The sequence below is a fragment of the Brassica rapa genome, chromosome A09 (assembly GCF_000309985.2).
Source record: "Brassica rapa cultivar Chiifu-401-42 chromosome A09, CAAS_Brap_v3.01, whole genome shotgun sequence".
Classification (NCBI taxonomy): Eukaryota; Viridiplantae; Streptophyta; class Magnoliopsida; order Brassicales; family Brassicaceae; genus Brassica; species Brassica rapa.
In genome coordinates, this window is record NC_024803.2 from 10272957 (window position 1) to 10300762 (window position 27806).

General features: G+C 34.4%; 5 protein-coding genes and 2 non-coding genes across 27 annotated transcripts; 3 read left to right on the forward strand and 4 right to left on the reverse strand.

Annotated features, from left to right (window-relative positions):
* Positions 1–4222: 4222 nt before the first annotated feature.
* LOC103838471 (ATP-dependent DNA helicase Q-like 4B) lies at positions 4223–13304 on the forward strand. 5 transcript variants are annotated; one of them, XM_033279935.1, is made up of 27 exons: positions 4227–5662; positions 6229–6316; positions 6419–6592; positions 6930–7017; positions 7207–7605; positions 7681–7824; positions 7921–8051; positions 8257–8623; positions 8706–8837; positions 9057–9143; positions 9243–9370; positions 9722–9842; positions 9944–10095; positions 10167–10302; positions 10392–10515; positions 10595–10665; positions 10744–10812; positions 10894–11016; positions 11107–11265; positions 11356–11436; positions 11610–11771; positions 11965–12020; positions 12219–12330; positions 12423–12517; positions 12587–12664; positions 12742–13000; positions 13089–13304. In XM_033279935.1, exons 2-26 carry the CDS (start codon positions 6237–6239, stop codon positions 12977–12979), a joined length of 3507 nt encoding a protein of 1168 aa, XP_033135826.1. In that variant the 5' UTR covers positions 4227–5662; positions 6229–6236; the 3' UTR covers positions 12980–13000; positions 13089–13304. The 5 variants fall into 5 exon arrangements, 4 of the variants coding, with proteins under 4 accessions (XP_033135826.1, XP_033135825.1, XP_009113159.1 ...); XM_033279934.1 differs by having other exon boundaries at positions 12742–13158; XM_009114911.3 differs by having other exon boundaries at positions 4228–5662; positions 6930–6990; positions 12742–13158.
* Positions 13305–13466: 162 nt separating this feature from the next.
* LOC103838546 (agamous-like MADS-box protein AGL97) lies at positions 13467–14548 on the forward strand. Its single transcript, XM_033279937.1, has one exon. It carries the CDS (start codon positions 13518–13520, stop codon positions 14295–14297), a length of 780 nt encoding a protein of 259 aa, XP_033135828.1. The 5' UTR covers positions 13467–13517; the 3' UTR covers positions 14298–14548.
* A 1223-nt stretch (positions 14549–15771) lies between these two features.
* LOC103838472 (cytosolic sulfotransferase 18) lies at positions 15772–20331 on the forward strand. Its single transcript, XM_033279700.1, has one exon. The coding sequence runs from the start codon at positions 18574–18576 to the stop codon at positions 19735–19737; it is 1164 nt and encodes a 387-aa protein (XP_033135591.1). The 5' UTR covers positions 15772–18573; the 3' UTR covers positions 19738–20331.
* Positions 20332–20864: 533 nt separating this feature from the next.
* LOC103838473 (cytosolic sulfotransferase 18) lies at positions 20865–23667 on the reverse strand. Its single transcript, XM_009114913.3, has one exon. It carries the CDS (start codon positions 22107–22109, stop codon positions 21003–21005), a length of 1107 nt encoding a protein of 368 aa, XP_009113161.1. The 5' UTR covers positions 22110–23667; the 3' UTR covers positions 20865–21002.
* On the reverse strand, positions 23471–23558 carry LOC117128781. The gene has a single exon (XR_004452171.1). It is a non-coding gene; the product is annotated as a small nucleolar RNA snoR114 (small nucleolar RNA).
* On the reverse strand, positions 23562–23632 carry TRNAG-GCC. The gene has a single exon. It is a non-coding gene; the product is annotated as a tRNA-Gly (tRNA).
* A 249-nt stretch (positions 23668–23916) lies between the features above and the next one.
* LOC103838474 (splicing factor U2af large subunit B) lies at positions 23917–27770 on the reverse strand. Of its 17 annotated transcripts, none has more exons than XM_018655130.2 (13): positions 27070–27186; positions 26857–26988; positions 26489–26671; positions 26239–26339; positions 25931–26007; positions 25786–25833; positions 25652–25711; positions 25498–25558; positions 25304–25416; positions 24753–25199; positions 24522–24657; positions 24341–24408; positions 23917–24248 (listed from the first exon to the last, which is right to left on the reverse strand). In XM_018655130.2, the coding sequence occupies exons 4-13, from the start codon at positions 26240–26242 to the stop codon at positions 24108–24110; spliced, it is 1155 nt and encodes a 384-aa protein (XP_018510646.1). In that variant the 5' UTR covers positions 26243–26339; positions 26489–26671; positions 26857–26988; positions 27070–27186; the 3' UTR covers positions 23917–24107. The 17 variants fall into 17 exon arrangements, with proteins under 17 accessions (XP_018510646.1, XP_033135587.1, XP_033135583.1 ...); XM_033279696.1 differs by lacking the exon at positions 27070–27186 and having other exon boundaries at positions 26489–26527; positions 26598–26671; XM_033279692.1 differs by lacking the exon at positions 27070–27186 and having other exon boundaries at positions 25931–26010; positions 26489–26527; positions 26598–26671.
* Between the last annotated feature and the right edge of the window lie 36 nt (positions 27771–27806).

A 27806-nucleotide genomic window follows, 5' to 3' on the forward strand; every position in this document is an offset into this window, starting at 1 on the left:
TATTAAAATTGTAAGATTTGAATCATAGAGAAAATATAGTGTATATGACTGAAGATGGTCCATTCCAAAACTAAAGATGGTTAAAATTATTCTTTGTCAAAATGCATAGATGTGAATCTTATATGAATAGAGTTCTCTTGTGCCTATAGGCTCTTCGCAATTTGAAGAAGAAAGAACATATTGTGTGAAAATCTTTGGCTCGGTCAAATTTTATCCAATTGTTTAAAAGCCCAAAAAACCCATATGTACTGACTTTTTGATATTTTTTTCTGTGATTTGAATTTAAAAAGAGATAAAACTTTCGATAAGTTATGTAAACTCAGAACAAGTATTTAGCTTTAGAAAGCATTTACATGTTTCAAACTTATAATATATACATATATAATGTTTAAAATTATGCATATAAAACCTGTGTAAAATGTGCCTAAATATGTTTCTCTTTTTTAATGTGTTAATTATACTATATATAATATTATTTTAAAATTTCAAAAAGTTTATGTAACATACAAAAACTATCAATAAAACTATAATTCTCCATCTACAACAAGAAAAATGAAAAATTATAAACATATAAATTTAAATTAAGAAAAACTAACATTGGAAAAACAAGAAGTTAATATAAAAAAACCGACAAATAATATTATAAATAAAATAAATTTATAAGACACAATCCGCGCGAAGCGCGGAAAAAATCTCTAGTATTTATAAAAGTGCAATAGAATGCATATCAACAGCCAAATTATGTACTCGAATTATTTTAAAATGTATAATACCCAAAACAGCGTAATTCGTCTAAAATAATAACATACTTCAAATCTCAATTGAGAAAACATCCATTAAATCTTGCAACTTTCAAATTAAAGCCAAAAAAACTTCTAACTCGTGCTTGAGCCAAAAAAAAAATCATCAACCTTTAAATATTACATGTTTTAGCTCACATTTTCTGTTGACCACTAGATTTTGATCTATCCTTAAAAGGGCGGGTATATTTTTTATTTTATTTTTAGAAATTTAATTTTCATATTTGTGTTTTTCTTTGTAATCATATTTTTGTTTTTCTTTAAAATAATATTTGTATAAATCTTAATCAAAATCTATTTTATAAAATAATAGCAATTTAAAAGTTGATCTGACATACGCTCGGATATTTGTAATCATATATGCTCGTATGCTCGTTTTTTTGTAATCATATTTGTCTATTCTAGATTTTGATATAAATTTGTATTTTTGATTATTATTTACATTTAAATGTTACAAAGAAAGTATTATAATTGTGCAGATTATAATATGTTTAATTGTTTTAATAGAATATATATTGATGATGAAATATGTAATCAGGTTTTAATAAAATCATGATATTTTTGCATTTTTAGCATTTTGAATTATTAACGTAATTAATAATATTAATACTTGAAAACCTATGTAGCATCCATCCGTAAGTCTAGGCCATGGATCCGATTAAATACGACCTATATACTCAAAATATTGATTTATTGTATTAATCTAAAATTTTCTAAATTTAATTTACAATATAATTTTAATATGTTTTCGCGATATTTTGATATTTGATCATAATCCACGTTAAAAATGGTAAATTGAGTGATATGCATATAATTTAGCTCAAATTTTGGATAAAATTATAAAATTTATATTTAAAAACTCCTCCAAATCCGGTTAAAACCAAAAAAAAATCATTGACCCATGATCTGGTAATGGTTGACCCAAAAAAACCTAGATAAATCTAATGGTCATCTATATGAAAATATTATAAAGTTGGTAATTTGAGTAATGTAGTGTGCTTTAGGCGGATTTGGACGTTACCAGCAAATTTATAGATATGAAATGTTTTTATACACACGTAGACATGTTCTCTATTTATTAAATAAATAGTAACAATGTCAATTAGGTATGGACTATGGTCTGTATTTTTAGCTAACAGATAAAAATAATATTTGAGAAAAATACTATATTTGTATTTCTGGTCATGAGAAAATAATTTGTGGGTTAAATAATTTAGTTACAACAATAAAGGAAAAGTAGTAGAATGGAGTGGATCCCGCCGGTCACAGGGAAAACGATCAACTCGTCTGGAAAAGTACGTAACTGTCATACCGTAGTGTGTATATGCGGTGGTTATCATATAAAAAATATATGTATTGTTGAAATAATAGTTAGATTTTACTTTTATCAATGGATCACACTGCTGTTTTAATAGAATACTAGATATTGACCCGCCCTCGAGAGGACGGGTATATATTTTGTTTTTAAATTTTTTTGTCTAATATAATTTATATGATTGTGTGTTTGTAGAATCATATTTTTGTATGATATGAATTTAATAGAATAGATAATTTTTGTAAGTATATTAAATAAATCAAGTTCCATATGTATTTGTGTCTTTCTTTATATCATATATGTATTTTTTTTGTAATCATATTTGTGTTTTTATCTGTGATCATATATTCATATTATAGACTACATGTAGGGATAAGAGTTCAGGTTCGATTCCGACTATTCAGATATTGGTCTTTAGATGAGAGATTAAAACCTATTTGGATATTTATAAATTTTAGTTCGGATTCAGTTTGGATCATTACGGGTTCAGTTCAAATATGGATATTCATTTAAATTATGTAAAAATATTAAAATACAAATATACCATAAATTCTATTAATTGTGCGACTGGTTTTTCCGCTACCACCCGCAAACGCTGCTTTTGCGGTTGGTAGCGGTTGTCGGCGGTTTGCAACAATCACTCAAATCGCTCTAAACCGCTTCAACCCGCTCCGAATCTCATAAATTCAAAAGCTGGCTCCAGCTACCGTTTGCGGTTGCGGGCGGTTGCGGGAGGATAATTTTTTTTCTTTTTTTAAATCAATATATATACAAAAGTAAAAATGTTTAATAAAAAATTTAAAATTGAAATTATAAAAATATTAAAATATATCTATTATATTTTAATTAATATTATAAAATTTTATAATAAAAACAATTTCAATAAATTTTCAAAAATTTATGGGTGAAAGTAAAAATATTTAATAAAAAATATTAATTAAAATAAAGAATCCGAGTAATAGTTGGGATTATGTTAGGAAAAATAAAATACATGAACATCATCGAAAAAATTGTTGGGATTTGAACAGTAAAAATAATGGTGGTTACATAACAAAAATAAGATATATGGATACAGTTACAAAAAGTGGTGGTTGCCGATCATTAGGCACTTTAAGTGGGGGGTTACATAATATATATATATTTCATTGCAGTTATATTAAAAAGGTATGTATTATTAAAATTTAAGTTGGACATAACTTTTTATCAATGGGTCACACTGCTGTTTTAATAGAATAGATTACATAACAAAAATAAGATATATGGATACAGTTACAAAAAGTGGTGGTTGCCGATCATTAGGCACTTTAAGTGGGGGGTTACATAATATATATATATTTCATTGCAGTTATATTAAAAAGGTATGTATTATTAAAATTTAAGTTGGACATAACTTTTTATCAATGGGTCACACTGCTGTTTTAATAGAATAGACTAGATATTGACCCGCCCTCGAGAGGACGGGTATATATTTTGTTTTTAAATTTTTTTGTCTAATATAATTTATATGATTGTGTGTTTGTAGAATCATATTTTTGTATGATATGAATTTAATAGAATAGATAATTTTTGTAAGTATATTAAATAAATCAAGTTCCATATGTATTTGTGTCTTTCTTTATATCATATATGTATTTTTTTTGTAATCATATTTGTGTTTTTATCTGTGATCATATATTCATATTATAGACTACATGTAGGGATAAGAGTTCAGGTTCGATTCCGACTATTCAGATATTGGTCTTTAGATGAGAGATTAAAACCTATTTGGATATTTATAAATTTTAGTTCGGATTCAGTTTGGATCATTACGGGTTCAGTTCAAATATGGATATTCATTTAAATTATGTAAAAATATTAAAATACAAATATACCATAAATTCTATTAATTGTGCGACTGGTTTTTCCGCTACCACCCGCAAACGCTGCTTTTGCGGTTGGTAGCGGTTGTCGGCGGTTTGCAACAATCACTCAAATCGCTCTAAACCGCTTCAACCCGCTCCGAATCTCATAAATTCAAAAGCTGGCTCCAGCTACCGTTTGCGGTTGCGGGCGGTTGCGGGAGGATAATTTTTTTTCTTTTTTAAATCAATATATATACAAAAGTAAAAATGTTTAATAAAAAATTTAAAATTGAAATTATAAAAATATTAAAATATATCTATTATATTTTAATTAATATTATAAAATTTTATAATAAAAACAATTTCAATAAATTTTCAAAAATTTATGGGTGAAAGTAAAAATATTTAATAAAAAATATTAATTAAAATAAAGAATCCGAGTAATAGTTGGGATTATGTTAGGAAAAATAAAATACATGAACATCATCGAAAAAATTGTTGGGATTTGAACAGTAAAAATAATGGTGGTTACATAACAAAAATAAGATATATGGATACAGTTACAAAAAGTGGTGGTTGCCGATCATTAGGCACTTTAAGTGGGGGGTTACATAATATATATATATTTCATTGCAGTTATATTAAAAAGGTATGTATTATTAAAATTTAAGTTGGACATAACTTTTTATCAATGGGTCACACTGCTGTTTTAATAGAATAGATTACATAACAAAAATAAGATATATGGATACAGTTACAAAAAGTGGTGGTTGCCGATCATTAGGCACTTTAAGTGGGGGGTTACATAATATATATATATTTCATTGCAGTTATATTAAAAAGGTATGTATTATTAAAATTTAAGTTGGACATAACTTTTTATCAATGGGTCACACTGCTGTTTTAATAGAATAGATATGCCTTTTAAAAAATTCGAATTGTCAAAGAACATAAATGACATTAATAACCATAACTAATATTAATAACCGTAAAATTTGACGAAAAGTTAAGACTGAGAATTTCATCATCTAAAACCCGACAAGTAATTGAGAGTGACTAATCGACTTTATCAAATTGATGAGAATCATTATTTGTCGCAGAAGAAATCACTACTTCTTGTTTGCATCGGAGATTGTCTACGAAATCGATTTGCGGAATATGAAATCAATTTGGGGACTAGGTTTTTGAGTGAGAAAGAAGATATCAATTTTGAGATTTCTTTTAAACGAAATGATTTTTAAAACAATGTTGTTTTAGGTTTTATGGACATTACTCAAATTTAATAGTTGACTATTAAAGTTTCTTAAAAGATCGGGTCAAAAGTAAATGAAAGTTAAAATGATTAATATTTAAAATTTTAATTTTTTTTTTGCTTAAACACGAATTAGAAGGTTTTTTGGATTTAATTTGAAAGTTGAGAGTTATAATGGTTGTTTTCTTAATCTAATAAATTTGAATAATTATAATACTTTATGGGTGAAGAAGAAGGCAAACCAGAAAATAGAAACGTTAAACTTGAAAATTTCTTCTATTTCTTCTACATTCAGAAAGATCAGAGTTCTTTTTGTTGTCTGTGAGGGGGGAGAGAGATTCTATTAACGACCCCGCCGTTCGAAAACCGGAGAGTAACCTCGCGCCGCCTCGAGATCTCACCGGAAGAGTTTCGCCGTAGAAGCAAGAGAGTCCCATCGATTTTGAAAAAATATGTAAATCTCCGTTCCCACTCAATTCCTATGGTTTTGCTTTCGCTCTTTTTCGATTTTAATCTGCTTGCGATTACGATTACTGCTGATAAAGTTGTGTGAAGAGAATCTTCGTTAGTCATAGCAAATCGCTCTGAGAACTTGTTAGCTTCTGCACTTACATTCGTAGTGGTTAATCCTTTGTTAATCGAAAAGAGGGAATCGAATCATATGCGGATTATGATTATCTAATCGCGAGATTCGTTCTAGTGCTATTGTATTTGTCAATGTGGTTTTTGATCAGCTTACGATTATGATTACTGCTCATAAGATGCGTAAAGAGAATCTTCGCTTTGAGAACTTTTTAGCTTCCGCATTATGTTCGTATTGCTTAATCCTTTCTTTATTGAAAGATGGAATCATATGCAGATTATGATCTCAAACTCGAGATTCGATCTAGTACTGTTGTATTTGTAGAATTTGTTAGTTATTACAGCTTAAGTTGGGAACAGTTATATCAGTTTCTGCAGTATTTTTGTTGCATTATCATCAGCTTCACTAATCAGTAATCGCATTTCTTTGCTCTCAAGTGCACTAAATGGTGGTTGTTACAAGAGACGATAGACTTGCTGGAGCTCTTCCTCATGTTCAACCTATGAGCGCTGCTAATAAAATGTGGTAATATTGATTTTTCCTCTGCCCTTTTTTTCTTTGTTTTTGTAGATAACTGTTTTCTGGATCTTTGCGTTTAATTTTCTTGATTGGTCTTGGTGAATGCAGTGGGAGCCACCTCCCTGAAGCTCAAAAATCCAGAGTTCACTTACCTCAAACGAATTGGTTGAAACATGCCAACGCTTTTGAGTGTATACCATCGTCGAACAACTTTCTAAGCTCTAGTATGCTTTACTCTCTAGAAAGTCAAAAGCCTAGTAGAAGTAGAGAAACGGCTTCGAGGTAATTTCAATATGTTATTTCTATTTCGTCTCCCTCTTCTGTTACTTGTTTGGTTACTACTGAGGATCACCTACAACTAATTACACTATTCCTGTGACTCTCGTTTTTCCCAGCATCATATTTGAATCTTTGTGTCATCACTTGTTCTCATTCTGCATATAGGTAGCTCAGGCTATTTGAAAATATGTCTTATCTATGGATCCCTTCTTCAGTGACTTCCAACACCCCCTAATGAAAACTAAGCTAGATGTCCATGATTACGTCTTTTGATGGAAACTCTAGTTAGTGTTATATAGCTGAAGTGATCTGAAGAACTTGTTCCTGCCTCTCTTTCTAGGCCAATTTACAACATCATCCCTGTAGATGTGCAGACTTTGGCACACCAACATATTTCAAAGGTAACAACAATGGGGAAACTTGTCATGGTAATTGATTTTTTTTACTGATCCAAACCCATCAGCATGTTTCTTGCGGCAAATCTTCTTTCTTTTCCTGTATCTGAGTAAACACTTAGGTCGCTGTAGTTACTGGATTCTGTTTTCCGATTGATCTTCCCATGACAGAGAAGCCCCTTTTCATTAACATATTACTTACGCTGTTACATATGTTGCCAGGCTTGGTGTGCTCTTGCAAATCTCTCAATAAATAATACATACCTGAGACCTGGCATTACTCCTGCAATTGATGATATCAACACTAACTGTTCATTTTCTACGAGAGGAAGATCCACTGCTAAAGTTACATCCAACACTGATGGATCTTTCTTTGCACACAATCATCAAGAGGATAGTCAAAAGAGAATAAGAGGAACTGCAACATCTTTTGACCGTTTCTCCTCCTCATCCCCAGGTGATGGTAAATTAATTTCTGGCAAGGTTCCACGGGTATATAACGAGGTTAGAGATTCAGTAACCGGTTGTATAAATGGTATGGAGGTACCACCAATTAGAAACTTAGCACACCCAGCTAGACAGGTGGAAGTTATCGAGATTGACGATGATGACATTCTCAAGGTAACATTCTTGATGCTACTTGTGCAGAATTGAAAATTTAGACTAACACCAACATGTGCTTACTTTGGAGCGCAGAGTATTGACGTAGAGAAAATTGTTATGGAACACTACCATTCAACGTGTACCCATCAACCATCTGTTAATATATTTGCTTCAAGAGGAGAAGAAAACCCATGTTTGCCTCCTGAGCTATGTTCCAACTATAGTCATGGAGTAAAGGTGTGGCTGCCATATCTCACACTTTCTTAATGGTTATTGACTTATTTCACAAAACCAATTGGTTTTCTCATATTGTTTGCTTTAATATCAACACAGCTAGGGCTCTGTCTTCAAGCTCCCAGCCATGTGGAACAAATGAAGGACGCGCTGCTTGCAGTATCAAATGAACTACTTGACGATTCTACCGACCTGAGCCCTGGTCATTTTGAACAGCTTTGTCAAGAGAGGTTTGCATTCTCATCAATTCTATTCCCCTTTTAGTTGTTTTGTTGTATTCAAAAGATAACATGGAGCTAATACAGCGAGAAGAAATTAGGCCTAAATAGAAAATGATAACGTTTCTGTTTTTTTTCTTCTAATTGCATCGAAATTGAGAGTGTGCCTTGAGTTCTGGGGTAACTCCTAAGCTGTTGAGACTTGTATTGTTTGTAGGTTACTGTTGAAAAAGCAAATTCAGCAGCTTGAGATCCTTATCCAAGATAAAGAAAAGAAAAGCTCTGGGTGTTTGGCATCTAGGCCCACTCGTAATATTCAGTATGAGACACCTCAAACAACAAATCGAAAGGCGGATTATGCGCACGCAGATTCTCGAGTTCATGTAACAGAACAAGGCAGATATGTAAGTGATAACTGGAATATGCCGCGAGACTATTTATGTTCTGAAGATAGGTCTGGTCTTTCATCTGGTCCTATAGAGAGAGAACGATGTGTTCCTGAGATTATAGATGTCACTTATACCGATGGTTCAAATGACAAAAAGTGGAGCAGTCGTGACTTTCCTTGGACTAAAAATCTGGAGGTGATTGATTGATTATCAGTCTTTAGCTGTTCTTTTATTTATTTCGCTCCCATGTACTCATGTACTCCATTGCAATGGTTAGGTCAATAACAAAAGAGTGTTTGGAAACCACTCATTTCGACCCAACCAAAGAGAGATCATTAATGCTACAATGAGTGGTTGTGATGTTTTTGTTTTGATGCCAACTGGAGGAGGGAAAAGCTTGACATATCAGGTAACGACATCGTAAATGTCACTTTTATATGCCGTTGTTATCCTAGAATCTATTTGTTGCTTTTATTCTATAACAAAGAGATGACAGTTTTCAAGTGGTGTTGATACAGTGAACATGTAAGCTAGTGTTTGCCCTGGTGGAGGATATAAGTCAGTGTCAGAAGAGTTGCTCTGTGTTTAGGACCCTCTAAACTGCTTCGTAACATCTTTTTATCTGCAGCTCCCCGCTCTGATCTGTGCAGGAATAACATTAGTAATTTCTCCACTTGTTTCACTCATCCAAGACCAGATAATGAACTTATTACAGGTGACCCGGAGATTTTGTTTCTTTCTTCTATTGCATTAATATGTTGTACTCAGAAATTATGTCCCAATTTACACTTTGGTTTCTGAATCATGGTTACAGGCCAATATACATGCTGCTTCCTTAAGTGCTGGAATGGATTGGACTCAACAACTAGATATACTTCGGGAGCTGAGCTCGGAGAACTCTAAATACAGGTTACTGTATGTCACACCGGAAAAAGTGGCAAAGTGAGTCATTATTTAGTTTGTTGTTGATTCTGAAAAGAATTAAGTTATTTGAAAATCACACAGCGAATAGAGTGACCTAAGAGCATCCAAACCTACAAAATTAGTTTTTGTAACGAGCATAAGCTAAGAGTCTGTGTGATTTATTTTGGCCCAACTTTCTATCAGATTCCCTTGTGTTATTAGATTTGATATGGACTATATTGGCTGGTGGTGAAATATATAATAAGACACTTGCAATAGTTTTAGATTTTGACCAAAGGCTTGCATCTTCTAAGTATCCCAAGTCTTTGCTATTGTGAAAGATAATACCAGTAACCATCCAGCTGAGACGCTTTTCTTTCGTTACTGCAGAAGTGATTCCCTTTTGAGGCACCTTGAAAGCTTAAACTCCCACAGTTTACTTGCTCGATTTGTTATTGATGAAGCTCATTGTGTGAGTCAGTGGGGGCATGACTTTCGACCAGACTACCAGGTTAGCCTTTTTAAAGCTTGGACAGATACTCCTTTCACATTTCTGCTTTTAAGAAGCATAACCTTCCTATTTTTCCTCCAAAACAATGTTTAAATATGCAGGGTCTTGGTATTCTGAAGAAGAAGTTTCCTAAAATTCCCATGTTGGCTTTGACAGCTACTGCAACAGCCAGTGTAAAAGAAGATGTTGTGCAAGCTCTTGGCCTGGTTAACACTGTTGTGTTCCGGCAAAGTTTTAATCGCCCAAATCTGTGGTAATGTACTGAAATAGCTTAAGCAATTCTGTTTTCAGAATGCTGCTTACCAAAAAAAAAAAATTATGCAGGTACTCTGTGGTTCCCAAGACAAATAAGTGCTTGGAAGATATTGACCAGTTTATCAAGAAAAACCATTTTGATGAGTGTGGCATCATTTATTGTCTTTCTAAAATGGACTGCGAAAAAGTCACTGAAACGTTGCGGGTTGGTCGTTTGTTTGCTTTTCTCGTATCACTTATACGGAGCGTAATGCGTGTATTATGTTTCAATTTGGAAGTGCATATTATTTGCAGAAGTTTGGCCATAAAGCAGCCTTCTACCATGGTAGTATGGATCCTGGTAAACGTGCGTTTGTACAGAAAAAATGGAGCAAAGATGAAATCAATATAATATGTGCTACGGTGGCGTTTGGAATGGGTAATGAATGGTCTTTGCTATAGCCACTTAGATTGACTGATGTTTGCTGCTTGCTGCGTGCTGATGTTTGGTATTTCAGGAATAAATAAGCCTGACGTTCGCTTTGTAATTCATCACTCTCTCCCAAAGTCCATTGAAGGCTATTATCAGGTGTTTTACTGAACATTCGACTGAGCATAACCTAAAAACAGCTAGAAACTCACTTAAGTTAATTTTGTATCATGCAAGGAATGCGGTCGTGCTGGTAGGGACGGCCAGAGGTCATCATGTGTTTTGTATTACTGTTATAGCGATTATGTAAGTTGCATAAATCTGACACTTTATTAAGTTATATCTCTGCTCTTGGTCATGTTTGTGGTTACACAATCTACTTTTCAGATTCGAGTGAAGCATATGATTAGCCAAGGAGGACCTGGCCAAAGCACCATGACAACGGGATACAATCGTATAGCAAGTTCAGGGAGGACACTGGAATCGAATACGGACAATCTTCTCCGCATGGTAATTATTGGCAAGATTCCTTCCTTGTGTTTGCTTTCAAAGTTCTAAATCTATTCGCTGAGATATATTTCTAAAATTTTGCTGCTTCAGGTTAGTTACTGTGAAAATGAGGTGGATTGTCGACGTTTCTTGCAGCTAGTTCATTTGGGGGAAAATTTTGATTCGACGAACTGCAAAAACACATGTGATAATTGCTCCAGCAGCAAAACATTGATTGAGAAAGATGTAACTTTGATTGGAAGGCAACTGGTATAGAAATCATCTGAATTAAGTTCATCATGTACTTTACTTGCTGGATGTTGTATCTGTGATGTACAACAGTCTTTTGTTGCTGGATAGGTTGAACTTGTGAAGCTAACAGGAGAAAGGTTTTCTTCAGCTCATATTGTAGAACTCTACAGGGGATCCTTAAACCAGACGGTATGTACAACTAACAATACATTCCTTTACTTCCTATTTACCAGAATCTGTTATTTCGAACCATTTCTGTCTCATAGACCATTTTTTGCTTTATTTAACTCGGTTGTCCTAACGCCCATGAATCCTATCAGTGTCACTGAACTCCTTGCAAGTAATTATTTTTTGGCTTGTAGGTCAAGAAACACAGACATGAAACTTTGCACCTCCATGGAGCAGGAAAGCATTTATCTAAAAGTGAAGCCTCTCGTATCTTGCACTATCTTGTGACAAAAGACATTCTCACAGAGTATGTTAAAAAGAGTGATCTGTATGGATCTGTATCGTCTTTGCTGAAGGTACTTATAATTCATTTTTCATTTATAGCCTCCGGTTGATGTCATAGATAGAAATCTTTGTGAATGTGTATCATTGTTACTGAAATCTTTTGGGGAAATTATGTATTCTTTAACTTTTCGCCCTTGTTAATTATTCTTAAGAATGAAATTTTTATGTTCACAAATATATCGTTTTATCTATTTTATCATATAGGTGAATAGATCAAAAGCTGCCTCAATCTTATCTGGAGGCCAGACTATAGAAATGAGGTATATTGACTTAACACTTGAAATGTATGTTCTGTAATGCTCACTTGCAACTAAAGTAAAACTAATACTCAGACAACGTGAAATCTTGTCTGCTGTTACTGCAATGACATTGCTGCTACTAGTTGTCAGGGGTTACATGCCTGTTAAAGGTTGATAATCGTTAGTTTTAGTTGAGATTTTTTTAATATAATTTTGCAGATTTCCTTCAGCTGTAAAAGCAGTAAAGCCGAGCAAACAGGGACCAACCCCAGCAAGAGTTGCACTAAAGCAAACTACTCTTCCAATGGCACCTGCTCCCCCACAAGACTCGGTATATATTCTTGTATCCTTAACGATTGTAAGCACCACCTCTATTACATCCATTTGGTTGATGATGATTCATTTGTCTTAATGCGAGGCTAGATTCTCTCGGATACCTTGGTCAAAGCCTTGAAAAATCTTCGGGCTGATATTGTCAAGGAATCCTCAGATGCAGTAATGTCATACCATATATTTGGGTAAGGTTCAGAACTTTCCTGTCTCTTTCTCAGGTTATAAGTAATATAAACTCTCCCTTGTGTTTGTAGCAATCCGACGCTTCAACAGATAAGTAAACGACTTCCCAGAACCAAAGAGGAACTCCTTGATATCCATGGTCTTGGAAAGTAAGTATCTATAAACTCTACTCTCTCTCTCTATAAGGGCATACGGTGATTCTCATCTTTAAAAACTCTTGAAACAGAGCCAAGGTGAGCAAGTACGGGGATCGTTTGTTGGAAACTATAGAATCAACCATCAACAACCACTACGGAACCAATAAGAATGAGGGTACAGGGTCAGGGAAGAGGAGGAGAGACGAGAACACTAATCCAATTGTAGTTGACAATGATGATGATGATCCTGATTGGACTCCGAGCCAGCAGTCCTACAAAAAAGCTTACGCTGTTCGTGGTCAAACGTCTGAAGAAGCTATATGTTGATTTTGAAGATGATGGACGAGTGTTATTACCTTGGTGCATATTGGTAAATGAAACTGTTGAAAAAGATGCGCAATATTGTGTTCTGTATCGTTATAGAACTTCTAAATTTACTTGTGTGTAATCTTTGAATTGGGAAAGGATCAACTGAATACAAGAAAGACATTTAACGCGGCTTATCATTACGTCGTAGCAACTCAACAAACACAAGTGCAAAGAGGCAGTAGGTTCTTGCTTCTTGTGAGGAACCGGTTAGAAAATTAGAACGTCCACAGAGTAGTAATACACGAAAATTTATGATAAACAAATAAAAAAAATCAATTTCTAATCCGAAAGCTTAAAAAAAGCACTTGTTTAATTTTACCTCATTCACCGGCTTTGAATTTCCAAAAAAGAAAATAAATAAATCCACTAAAAGGAAAAAAAGACATTTACGCATTTACTAAAGTAATTAAAATAGCAATTCAGAACACCCTATTACGGAAAGTTTCAGAAAAGGAAACAACACATGAGAAGGGAGCCGATATAAGTCGAAAGAGAGATGATGAATGTGCACACAAACGACGCTTGCTTTCTTACAATTATCATTATGGGAGGCGAAAAAAGGAAAATAGATATTAAGTTTATCGAAGACAAAGCAGTAAGATCAGTTACGTTTTGTAAACGACGTGAGGGTCTCTTCAGCAAAGCTTCTGAGCTCTGTCTTCTCTCTCCCACCACTCAAATCGCAATCTTAGCGACTCCTCCTTCTACCAATTCTCACGCTGGTTTCTACTCCTTTGGCCATTCCTCTGTCGACCACGTCGTCTCTTCTCTACTTCACGACCAGTCTCCTGGTGATCCGACAAACCAAGTAGAGAACAGAAGGTTAGGCTTTTGGTGGGAAGACCAAGCCTTGGAAAGATTGGAGAGCGTCGACGAGTTGAGAGATGCGACCGATGCGGTTACTAGGATGTTGAACAATGTGAGGTTACGATTAGATGCCGTGAAGGGTAATCAAAGAGGTGGAGCTTTAGTGATCCATCAAGAGGACGCTCGGGCTCCTAAGATTCGTAACACCAACAAGGAAAAAACGAATCAAATTACTAATTCTGAAAGTGCTAATTCAGGTTTAGTGATCCATCAAGATGAGGTCCCTCAGCTTTGTAACACCAACACGAACTACAAAAACGAAGAGACGACCACTCAAGTTGCTAATTCTGAAGGTGCTTCTGGTTCTGGAAGTTCGGTAGAGAAAAATGATGATGTTCTCCATATCGATGATTTGGATATTGATGATTTTTTCATTGATTTTAAGTTGGATCCATTATTTAAATTTTGATGAGCTATCTCTATAATATTATTTGAGAAGTCAGTTTCCTATGTGTCGCTCTCATATTAACTCTCAAGATGGTTGATTACACTGATACCCTTAATGAATTAAAAATATTAAATACTATTATTCATTTATTTATTTAGTTTCCTTTTAAAAAATTTCCAAAAACATATACATATAATAAAAAATGAAAGTTTTTATAAAGTTAAAAAAAAAACAAATTGAAAACGAAAATATATGTATCAATAATATGATTTTTTTAAAAAAGGAAAGTTCACAAAATTGTAATATTTCATTTAAAAAATATTTTTAAATAGCATAAAATATACTTTTGAAGTAATAAAATACTTCTGCTGACAAAAAAAAGAAGTAATAAAATACTTTATTTATATCTATATTTTCTTAGATGAAAAACATAAATTTGTATATAATGTGATTTCATTATAAAAATTTTACACAGATAATCTTGATATTAGAAAAAGAAATAACATTACTTTCAAAACATAATTTTAAACAATACAAAAAAATTCAAACTAATAGAAGTATTTTTATATATCTATCTACTTTTTTAGAAGATTACACAAAATAATTGAGAAACATAAATTGATATATGTTTAATTGACTAAAAATAGTTTATAATTAGTATTATTGAAGTGTTTTATTTATTCTTCATATATTTTGTTGACTATAATAGCTTCCAATTACATCAAAAACAATATCAATAAATTATATTTTACTTATATAATATTATTTTCAAATAAAATTACAATTTTGTTTCCTGCTTATTTTTAAGAGATATTGAAAACAAAAAAAATCAAATAGTTGCAAAATAAATTTATTATATTTTATCATTATTAAAGTTATTTGTTTTCTTAATATTAAATTTTCTTTTAAATTTTATGTTTGTGGAACTTAATATAACCATAATCAAAATACCAAAACAAATCTGAATTCTCATATTTAATTATATTTAAATAAATTTTAGTTTCCATTCAATAAATCAAAGGCATAAAGTTATTTAGAATTTATAGAATATTTTTATTATTGTAAATATTAATATGTGTTCATGAGCTTCGAGAAATGTATCACCTACTTATGTATGTAACTTCCTATTGAGCATCACTTTATTATAATATATTTTTAAAAACATCAATATATAATTTGATAAATATTATGAAAATAAATGTACGTTTAAACGATAAATAAAATTGATTTGATTTGATTTGATTATAATAAAAAATAAAAATATTTCATTTGAATTTGAAAGAATAACAGTAACTCAATATACTCACAACATGAGTGATTCGACTAATCTAACTTATATCTAAAATCATAGATTTAACTACGATAAGAATATATAATTTTTGAAGAATAGTAATTTATTTAATAAATATAAATCATAGAACAACTCAAAACATAGTAAAATGAAAATAAAATATTAAACAACTGTTACAATTTAGTTCTTTTCTAAAATTTATATATATGCATGAGACTTCAGAATATTAGCGTTATATTAATTTATGTAAATTGGAATCAGAGACTTTAGTTTATTTTTTTATTTTTATTCTAAGCACAAAATATCTAAAGTTATACATAATCTTCATAAAATATATTTACATATTTAAGAGAACAACCACCTAATTGCAAATAAGAAATTAATCAAAATTTTAATATATTTAGAATAAAAATATTATAGTTGTATTCGGAGATGCAATCCAAATTACGCAAATGATAACTAAATTGACTGTAAAAACAACAAAAACCGATTAAATATAACATATATAAAATCATATGTATTATTAAAGTAATATAATATTATAAATATAAATGATGCATACAAATTATAAATTAATTAAAAATTAAAAATAAATAACAATCAATTATTATAGTATATTTACTTCAAAAACATTTATACCCGTGCATGAGCACGGGAAAATCACCTAGTATGCATTAATGTCGGATTTAAAGTTGCATATGTGTATTCTAGTGATGCATTTCTTTTTTGTTTTGGTTCGGGAATAATGCTAGCAAACCAAAACCAAAACCAAAATTTAAATTTTACTAAAGTGAACAAGTATTTACGACGTCAAAATTATGTTCAGACCACTTTAGAATGAGATGAGCACCCATCAACCATACACAGTGTCGGTCCTGACAATATATGGGCCACAAGCTAAAAAAATGTTGGGCTTATTAAATTTATAAAATTAAAAAAAAAACAAGGGAATAAAGTAAAAGTGGGGAGGAGGCTTTGAACCTTGTACCTCTTCCGTATTAGAGAGGATCCAGAACCAAACTTGCTGAAGGATTACATGACAATAATGTGGCCGAAATGTTAGTTATAATATTGAGGCCGGAAGCACCTGCTTGGTCTGCTTCCCCTCCGGGCCGGCTCTGACCATACACATATATGTACGTAGGCTGGTCTGAAACGAGCTGCAAGCTTAGTTTCAGGTTTGAGTGAATAGGTCTTTATCTAACCAATGCCAGAACTTTAGTGTTTTCTTAGTACATTGCCTTTCTACTCGAGTTGAACCATACTAATCATGTTCTTAGTTTTCTTCCATGCTTTTATTGGTCAACAACCAACCACAACGAATCGAATTGTTCAACTTCGTAACATCTCCTATTCTCCTTTATAGCTTTGATTTATTGATTATGTTGATGGAGTTTTATGGTCTTATAAGGATTAGAGATTTGCTTACCTCTATCTCATTCTTTTTAGCAACAAAAAACTCATACACGTTATTTTCTCTTGGTTTTTCTGACTAGCATTCCTCTTACAGGGTTTTCATTTGTCATTCTCTTGGTATCAATTGTTATATATTAATTTTATGTTTTGTATCATCATCTGTTAAGATTATAGTAATTGATATTAGCTTTTCCATATTGTAGAAATAGTGATTTTTATAACTTTCCTCTGGTAGTGGAGTGGAAGGTTGTAGATTATATTGTTGTATGCTGTAAAAAAGTGTTGTTGGATGGTATGATCTTTATGTCGCCGGTTCGATTCCGAATTTTGTTTTCCATATATTGACTTTTTCTTTACAAAAAAATCAATATAATTGCATGAATACAAAGTATCTTGTCTATGTCAAACCCACGACATGAAAGACTCAATTTATGCATGTCAATTACACTATTCGTTACCTTCATGACCATAGCCTCTAATTTATCATGCAACATCAATCTAATAATTACGAAGGCAAATTAAACAGTCACATACTTTATCTACGTAGAACTCTGATCATTAATTTTTATTGAAAGTTTTTTTGATAAACCTTAACACTAAATACTTTTGAGAACTTAGTTTGTTTCATATAATTATACCTAGGTTTCAGAACAATAGTTAGTGTAGTTATCATCTAGTGGTAGGCGGATTTCAAGGAGACCTGAGTTCGTAATAGCACGAAAATCCATGTAGCCATATGATTATGTGAATATGAAACCATGTTTAACCTTCATTTGAATATTTAAAAAGATGGCTCACCTGTGTGCTGCACATCTACTTGAAAATTAGTTTGGATCTTTCAATAGATCTAAAATACCACAAGGTTAATCCAAAAAAAAAAAAATTTAGTGTATTTTATCTGGACAGGAATATCTTATCGACTCAAAAAGTATATTGATACACGTATGATATCTGGATTATTATGTTTATCATATGTTTAAATAACTTTGCAATTTTTTTTTGTAATTATATTGAAATAGTGTATATCTTTAACTATAGAAGATATTTTTATTGTTTATCTCTTTAACAAAACAAATATTTAATTATATATACTGTTTTTGCCATTTGGCAAAGTTTCTGATAAAAACTCATTTACTTGGTGTTACAAAATACAAATTGCAATTACAACTACAAGATCTTCTTCTTCTTTTCCGGATTCGTTTCCATGCTATTGTGATAGTGAAATGATAATTACATATGCCATAAAACATTACAATATTTTTCCATTTGGCAAAGCTTCCCTTGTTTAAAGATCCTCTTCTGTTTTACATATGCCACATATTTTTTTTTTCTTTATACATGCAATATCATCCATGCATGCATTGACTAAATGCAGTCCTGATTTTTGTTTTATTCTTTCCATAATAACCCTATAAAGAAGTGGTAATCTTTTTTCTAAATGCCCCCTTTTTTTTCTATTTTCACAAAGTTTTGATATATCCAAAACTCATTTACAGTTGGCAAGTGCCACAATTACAAGATATCATATTTTCTTTTGGTTACTGTTTCAAGATTATAATGTAACACCTGTGGATATAAATAGCATCATGCATGACTAATTATACACCATCATCCAGACACAAACAATATAATCACCTTTCTCAGTCCACAGAACATAAGTCCAGTCCTCACATCCTCTTCCTTGATCCCATGGATTCAGAAACCGTTACCAATGCAACCCTACCGAAGCACCAAGACGAGACCGAGAGAGAGTTTGAGAAGAATCAACAACGGTACCAAGACCTAATCGCCACGTTTCCTCACACCCAAGGCTGGAGACCAAAAGCTCCGCTGATCGGATACGGTGGTCACTGGATAGTGAAGCCTCTCCTTGAACGTTGGCTTCACGCGCGAGACGTCTTCCAAGCACGACCCATTGACTTCTTCGTTTGTAGCTACCCAAAGTCAGGTACCACTTGGCTCAAAGCTCTAACTTTCGCCATCGCAAATCGGTCTGCCTCTGACTCTGACCAATCCTCAAACCCTCTCAAGAAATGTAACCCTCACGAGCTTGTTCCTTTCATTGAGGGCGAACTCTCTTTGTTCCAACAAAATGATGCTGTCGAGGACAAAGGGAACACGCTGTTCTCGACTCATATCCCGCATGGGTTATTACCCGAGTCGATTTCGAAAGCGGGTTCTAAGATGGTTTACATTTGGAGAGACCCAAAGGACACCTTTGTCTCCATGTGGAACTTCTTCCAGAAGGAAAGGTCAGACAATGGTCCTCTCAACAGTCTTGAGGAGTCTTTTGATATGTTCTGTCGAGGCCATTCTTTGTACGGTCCTTATCTAGACCATGTCATGTCGTATTGGAAAGCTTATCAAGAGAAGCCAGATCAGGTTTTCTTCCTAAAGTACGAGACCATCAGAGCTGATCCTTTGCCCTATGTGAAGAGATTGGCTGAGTTTATGGGTTATGGATTCACAGCTGAGGAAGAGGAGAAAGGGGTTGTTGAGGAAGTTGTGAACCTCTGCAGTTTCGAGTCGTTGAAGAATGTTGAAGCCAACAAAGGAGAGAAAGACAAAGAGGAGATCAAAGGTAAGGTAAGCGGAGGTGATGTTCCTTCTAAGTTTTATCCGAATAGTGCGTATTTCAGGAAGGGAAAGGTCGGAGACTGGAGCAACTACCTGACTCCGGAGATGGCAGCTCGTATCGATGGATTGATGGAAGAGAAATTCAAGGGTACTGGTTTTTTTGAATATGGTAATTAGATTGCCGGCTTGTGTTCTTAGTTTACTTACAACACAAGTTATCTCATTTTCTCAGTTTTATTCTACAATGTAATATGTTATCATTTGTGAGAGCAAATCTTGTTTCTGATTGTTTTTTTAGAAATGTAATGTTTCTATATGAAAATGATGATATAGTTTACAAGTAATTAAAACGAAAGTGGGTGGAAAAAAAAATATATTAGTGATGTGTTGAAAAGGATAAAAATACATATGCATCATAGAAATGTTATGAGAATTGTTTTCTTATATAATGAACTACTTTTTTTTATTTGGTTATATAATGAATTATTGTTTTTTTTGCTACACTTAGTGAATTTTCTTCTTTAACGACCGCCATCGTTTCTTCAACGAGTTTTTTTTTTTTTTTTGAACATTATTTCTTCAACGAGTTATTGTCTTCTTCGTTTCAGTCAATAGTCAATCTCGTTGTGCGTTGTTTTCGTTTTTGGTGTACTCTCTAAAATTTGTACCGTAATTAAGCGTAAAAAGAGTTAAAATACGTTGATTGTTGACAACTAACAAATAACGTATTTTTCAAAAAAAAAAATTAAAACAAATAACGTACGTAAAAAAGTTAAAAGTACGTTACAGCAAACCAATAACGTTTTGGAATGCTTCAGTACATATACGATTGAATTGTTTTTCTAATCTACCAGCTCCCTCTTCAACATTTTACATCTGTTGTCGTGTTTAACAGTTTCTTCAGTGATGCTATTTTCTTCTAGATTTATTTTTAGTTTAAAAAAAAAAACAATCATGTGAAATCCACGTATAACGTCCTTCCCTTCCTACTACATATGTTTTTAACCGCTGTTGGACAAAGACTCATTTTTCATCAATTTTATGATCTTCTGATCGAAAAAGCCATTTAAAATGAGTCTTTATCCAACAGCAGTTAAAAATATTTGTGGTAGAGAAGGTTATACCGTTGCTAATAGAAGTTTGCAGTAAGAAAGTTTATGTCACAAATTAATGAGATGTTTAGAGCAGAATACACTCCCTTTTGAGATACATTCATTGCTTGGCGTAAGAAACTAGCGATATGGGATTTCCACAAATCAGGCAAATATGCATAGCTACAAAGCAATTTTTTTATACAGAATTTATTTGGATGAAAACAGAAACAACATTTTATTCCTCCAGTATATAACTTATTAGTCTTCTTACATTTTATAAGCAAACTTGTGCCGTAAGTAGACGTAGCATACAAGGATCAGTCATTGCCCCCAAACACTAAGTGGTCACTAAAAGTGTTCAAGCAAACCTGTGCCCTTGAATCTCTCTTCCATCAATCCATCGATTCGAGCTGCCATCTCTGGAGTCAGATAGGTCTGCCAGTCTCCAACCTTCCCCTTCCTGAAATAGGCGCTGTTCTTATACGCATTAAGAGGAATGTCCTCTCTATATTTCTCTCCTTTGTTGGCTTCAAGATTCTTCAACGTCTCGAAGCTGCAAAGATTCACAACTTTCTCAACAACCCCTTTCTCCTCTTCCTCAGCTGTGAATCCATAACCCATAAACTCAGCTAATCTCTTCACATGTGGCAAAGGATCCTCTCTCATCGTCTCGTACTTGAGGAACAAAATCTTATTTGGATTCTCTTGATAAGCTTTCCAATAAGACATGACATGATCTAGATAAGGACCGTACCCTGAGAAACCTAGACAGAACATATCAAAACACTCCTCAAGACTATTGAGAGGACCACTTCCAAACTTTTGCTTTTGGAAGAAAGTCCACATGGAGATGAAAGTGTCTTTGGGGTCTCTCCATATGTAAACCATCTTACAACCAGAGTTCGAAATCGATTCGGGTAGTAACCCGTGCGGCATATGAGTCGAAAAGAGAGTGTTCCCTTTGTCTTTGAGAACATCAACTTGAGGAAAGAAAGCAAATTCGATCTCAATGAAGGGAACAAGCTCGTGAGGGTTACGTTTGAGGAGAGGGTTCGAGGAATCGTCGAAGCGAGATCGGTTGACGATAGAGAAAGCTAGGGCTTTGAGCCAAGTGGTGCCTGACTTTGGGTAGCTACAGATGAAAAAGTCAACGGGTCGTGCTTGGAAGAAGTCTTGAGCGTGAAGGCAACCTGCAAGGAGAGGCTCTATGATCCAGTGACCACAGTACCCGATGAACGGAGCCTTCTCAAACCATCCTTTCGCGTGAGGCAGCTTGGCGATTAGATCTTGGTACCGTTTCTGAATGTTCTCGAACTCTGTTGACGCTATCTTGGCCTCGTCTTGGTGGCTCAGAATAGTCTTGTCGGTTAAGGCTTCTAGTTCATGCATGGATGGAGAGTGAGGATTTGAGGACTCCTCTTGTGTTCCATCGAAGATTTGTTGTTCTGATGCCATGTAGAAGGTGTGGTGAATCAGATTCAAAATGATGACTCATTTGAATTTATATACACGCACATGCCTACAGAGGATAATATATTATACAAATGATTTATTTTGTAATCACTAGAAGGGGCTAACAAAAGCCTTCTAGCTACCTTTATATTTTAATGCAAAAATTTAGTCAAACAAAAAAAAAAGATTCTTATACAAACAATAGTAGCACACAATTTAAATTTGACAGCATCTCTGTACAGTGATGTCTTGTGTCCGGACAAAGATTGGATTGGGTTTAGTTCTATGGAAGCTAGTATTTATACCCACGTGTTAGTATCTCAGAACTCAAGTGCCACTTATCCTTCTAAGTGTCATAACCTGGGGCACTAGATCATAGGGGATCTTCAGAACGGTTTATGAATTAGATCAGGACGGCCGACGTGAACCAAAGTGATAAAGAAAAGTTCATGATCCTTTGATGTATTAATATCCTGTAATAAATGTATTTATATTTGGAAAATAAACAAATCACCCAAATAAGTAGTTTTCTGTGTAATCTATACAACCATAATTAAAATAAACTCTTCACTTGCGCACAACTAAACTGAATCTGCTTCTTATAATGAACTTGGATGAACATAACTAAGCTATGATCCACTATCTCTACCCTACCTCTGAAGATCTAAATGTTGTTCTTAAACAAAGGATGCATTCGTTGTAAGAAAAACTTTTTTTCTGATGAATAATTTTACATTTTGTTCAAGAAAATGATCCAAACAAAAGATTTAAGATTATGAGGCAAAAGCTCTCTCATCGTTGCCTCTCTGAAGTACACACAAAAATACGGTTCGGATCCTCAATCCTAGAGATTCCTGTCAGATAAGCTATTACCATTCTCTCTGCCTAGTGCATCTGCACGGGTCTATCATCCTTGTTATTAAATTATTAATTAAAGCAAGATCTTCCTTGTCACACTGATGAGGTCTTTGCAGTGGACGGACTCCTCATGATGAGAGTCTAGTCTCTATGCTGCTATGGTGTCCGTCAAAGAAATAACAGTTGCAGTCTATTTTATCACAAAAAAACAGTCGCAATAAAATTAATCAATTTTTGGTTTGCTACGGTATGTGTTTACGAAATCAAGATTAGTGATTCGACAACACAGTAGCCATTTCCATCCAAAAATGATAAAGATTTCTCCAACTATCAGTCTATCACCGACTTGTACTGTTCAGAAATGATAGAAAAAAAGGAATAAAAAAAAAGCAAGAGCTCAGTGTATGGCAAATTACACATCCAAGATATTAGAAAAATGATAAAGATTTCTCCAGCTATCAGTCTATCACCGACTTGTACTGTTCAGAAGGAATTAAAAAAAGGAAGAGCTCAGTGTATGGCAAATTCCACATCCAAGATATCAGATGAATGCGATGGACCCAACCATCGCTGAAGCCTAAATCTTCACAGCTCTTTTGCACCAGCCGGGAATCGAACCCGGGTCTGTACCGTGGCAGGGTACTATTCTACCACTAGACCACTGGTGCTAATTGTTTTATGTTCTCCTTCTTAAAAATAATACTTGAACAAATTTGTAACTGCGCAAATCATGCCGGTGTTATAAATCTGTGCTAGTTGTTTTATGTTCTCCTTCATCAAAATTAACGGATAGTTAGAACAAATTTGTAACTGCTATGCCAGTGATATAAATCTGTTCGAAGAAGTCACCATACAATTTTTTCGAGGCAGGAAAGCGAAAAATATTGTGTACTTTAGGTTACTAATATGGATTGTGTATATAATCTGATGTTGTTTGGTAATTTCTAACCGGTAAGAGAATAATAACATAACTCAAAAGGGGGTGTTTTAATGAAAACAAAGACTATCATTATCCAATACCTTGATTGTGTGTAGACGAGTACTAAACTGATCTAGACAAACCAATATCTCCATACAACAAAACCCAAAAAAAAAAAAAGATTCAAACTTCTTAATAAGAGGTCCAAAGAAAGTAAAGAAAGATCAGCAGGCTTCGTAGTCGCCTTGTGCATACTTGTTTTCGGGGTAATACACAGCTACCACTTGGATTCCATCAAACTTTCTTCCATTCATCCTGGATCTTGCCTTTGCTGCGCTGTCCAAATCCGCATACTCTAAGAAAACCTGCAATGGTATAAATATAATAGTATCATTAAGAGGGATGTGTTGTGTGCATGTAATTAGTAAAAACTGCTTCTCTGAGCTGAAAAACGAACCTTCCCAACTCCTGGTGTTGGATCATGATCAGGACTGGGCCTCGGAATCACAACATTCACCAAGTTACCTGCACACAGAACAATGAATTATCAAAAGTTCCAAACATGTAAAAAGAGCTCCAGTGTGTGTATAAAATGGCAGATCCTCAGGAACAAAAACACAAAAACTGAAATTGCCTACCGAATTTTCCACCTTCCAGTCTCATGTCCTCCATTATGTCTTCATATTCTTTATCGTCCCCAAGAACATTAGCTGTAACCACTTGAGTCAAACATACAATCTTGGTGGGCGTGCCTCCTGGCTGTAGCATAAGCCTCTGTTACAGAAGTTCAATAGATACTTAAATCAGTGATATTCAGAAAGTTTAGATATATAGTAGTAATAGGACAAAGCATAAAGTAAAACACTCACCTGCAAAGCAATCTGCTGTTGAGCATGAAGTAATATATCTTCTTGCTCAGGCTTAGGTTGAATCGCACCTTGGACTGCACGCCTCACTGTAAGTGTCTTATTGCCCATCTTAATCCCGTTTAGAGCAGCACATGCAATATCTGTGACTGAAGGATCCTGGAATACACAGAATGCATATCCCATCGAGTTTCCAGTTTCCCTGTCTTTAACCAAGTTGAAACCTTTTAGCGGCCCAAAGGACTCCAAGAGCTCCCTGATCTGATCCTCTGTCAAGTAATAAGGAATCCCACCCACAAATAAGCGGTCCGGACCCTCAAGCCCACCAGTAGACCCCGAGGAAACTCCAACAGCCGCCAAGTTGAGATTGGGATTAGGCTGGCTCGGACCAAGAGCTGCAGCAAGGGATGGATTATAGTCAGTAGGCCTCTTCACCTTTACAGGAACCCCCTGGAGATGAACATAGGTAACATGTTAATACACACAATACATATTGTAATAAATAAAAAAGAATAAGACTGTACATCTAAAATGAGAAAAAGATAATGAATCACCTCTAATATAATTCCGTCTAATGCCATTGCATTACTAGCCTCCTCAACAGATCTCATCTCCACAAAGGCGAACTTCTTTTCATGGTTTATATAAACATTCACCACCGCATCGCCTATGAATGAAAAGAGAGAATGAGTTATTGTCTAGCCTTGTCAAAGGTATAAGACAAAAAAAACAATGGAAGTTTCGATACCTGGCCCAGCAGTGTTTCCCCCAACCGCTGACATCACTTGGCTAAAGAAAGTTGCAATGGACTACAATATGAAGTTCGATTCTCAGTACTCATACAATGATATTGCCAAAGTTTGTGGTTTAAAATGACTATAACAGACAAAAAGTAACAAAACCTGTTCATTTGCAGTGGGTGGAAGGCCACCAACATAGACTCGTCTAGCATGCCTAGTTGCCTGCGATCATAACACAGTATTAGGAAGTCAATCTTGATAAAAGGTGAAGAACCAAACAATAAAATAGATCTTACCTGCTGAGTCATTGCCTGAAATGGCAATAAAGGAAGCGCTCCCAGTTGCTAGGTGAGAAGAAATAATGAGAAGGTATAAGTACGTTCGCATAAAAACAAGAAAAAAAAAACTAAAAGAGACGCAAGCAAAAGTACAGATCTATACCTGATTAGGGACCATTGCGAGCACGTTGGGGAACATCCCAGGAATATTAGGAGTAGCTGGCACACTAGGAACCTGGCCTGCTAGAACAAAGAGAAATCATCAGAAATTATTACTTTCCGGATGAGCAGAGACCAATCAACAAGTACGGAGCTGCAAAGAACACCTTCCTACCAACTAAACCCGCTGATTACAGAATAAACAAACCAACATCTTATGAACTTTAAAATATGAAAAGTATAAATGCAATGTCAAAATTTGTTTAAGGCTAGAAAACAGCCATATAGCTGCCAGTCGAAGATGAAGAATACCCATGACAACCGTTGCACTGATTGCTCCTTGTACTATTATACGCTAGAGAGGTCGGCTCATTGTCCGCATGTGGGGAAACTAACCCAACATAGCCTTCTTACTACAATAAGACAAGACACAAACAAACACCACCAAAAAGACAAAAAAAAGAAAGTCACTCAGTTCCAGAACCATTTCACCAGGGAACAAAAAAAAAAGTAAAACATCCTATGGAGAGAGCATGGATCTGCAATAAAGAATGCAGCTTACCAAAGTCACACCGTGTAATTGACTATGAAGTTTCCAAAACTACGTACAAATCAAAAACAACAAGCAGTTAAGGAATATAATAACGTTGAGTAGATGATGAAGGACATACCTGCTGCAGCAACGGTAGTAGGAGCCAACATTGCAGAAGAAGGGGGCGGCATATCGAATCCACTTACCCTCTTGCTGAAAGGGCATAAATTAAGAGGTCAGACATCAGTAGAAACAACTATGAAATAAATAAATATATGTATAAACATCAAAGATGACACTACATTCTTTGTGTTCATACAATTCACAAAGATTAAACCCTCGAGACACGTATGGATACTCTCCAATGAAGGTAGAATATAACAGAGAAGCCAAGGTACCTCTTGGAGCGTGTCCTTGACCGTGAACGTGATCTACGTTCAGACCTTGACCTACGTTCAGAGCGGGTTCTCGATCGAGAGCGTGAACGTCGCCTGTGTCTCTCCTCTCTCTCTCGATCGCGAGACCTCCTCCTGCCAATAAATGATGACACCATCAACTTAAAGAACGAAACACTAATTGACCAGAAACATAACAACACACTATCAGTATACCTTTGACTTCTTGTGTGATGATGATCATCTCTCTCACTACGTTCTCTGCTATGACGATCTCTTCGATGGCGGTCTACCTTCCCATCTCTATCTCTGCTATTCCTGCCTCTGTCCCTGCTTCTTGAAGATTCCTTTTCAACATCCTGCTGCAGAGATACAAATGTCAAAGGCTTCTAACACATGACATCATACAATTCAAGATGCTCTACTTAAGCTTTGAATCCCAACCCAATCTTGAACTTTCATTACCCTAATGCAATGCAACGCAACGCAAAGGAAAACAAAAGGCAACTGAATCGAACAAAGAAGGTGTGAAGAGTACATACTCGAGACTTGGAGTCTTCGCCACCAAGAGAATTGAAAGGCGAGCTCTCCAGAGCTACGTAATTCTCGTTTTTGTTTTCACCTCCATTAGCTTCGTAGGAACTCATCTTCTCCTTTGTAATCTCTTCTCCGATTGTAGGAAGAAAACCCTAAGGATTTTGATTTGATTTGATTAATGGAGAGTGTGAATTGTGAAGTTTTATACGGTGAAGAAGGTTAAGAAGGCTACTATCGTAAATTGATTGTACTGGCTTTGGTGTTTAAGGAAGCCGAATAAACGGGCCTTTATTAACCGTTGATGCGTATAAGTAGGTCCAAGTTCATAAGTTATGGGCTGTTATGATTAACGGGTCTAGTATGTTTGGGCTTCTTATATTTGATCTTCTTGTCCTAACAAAAATAAAATATATGGT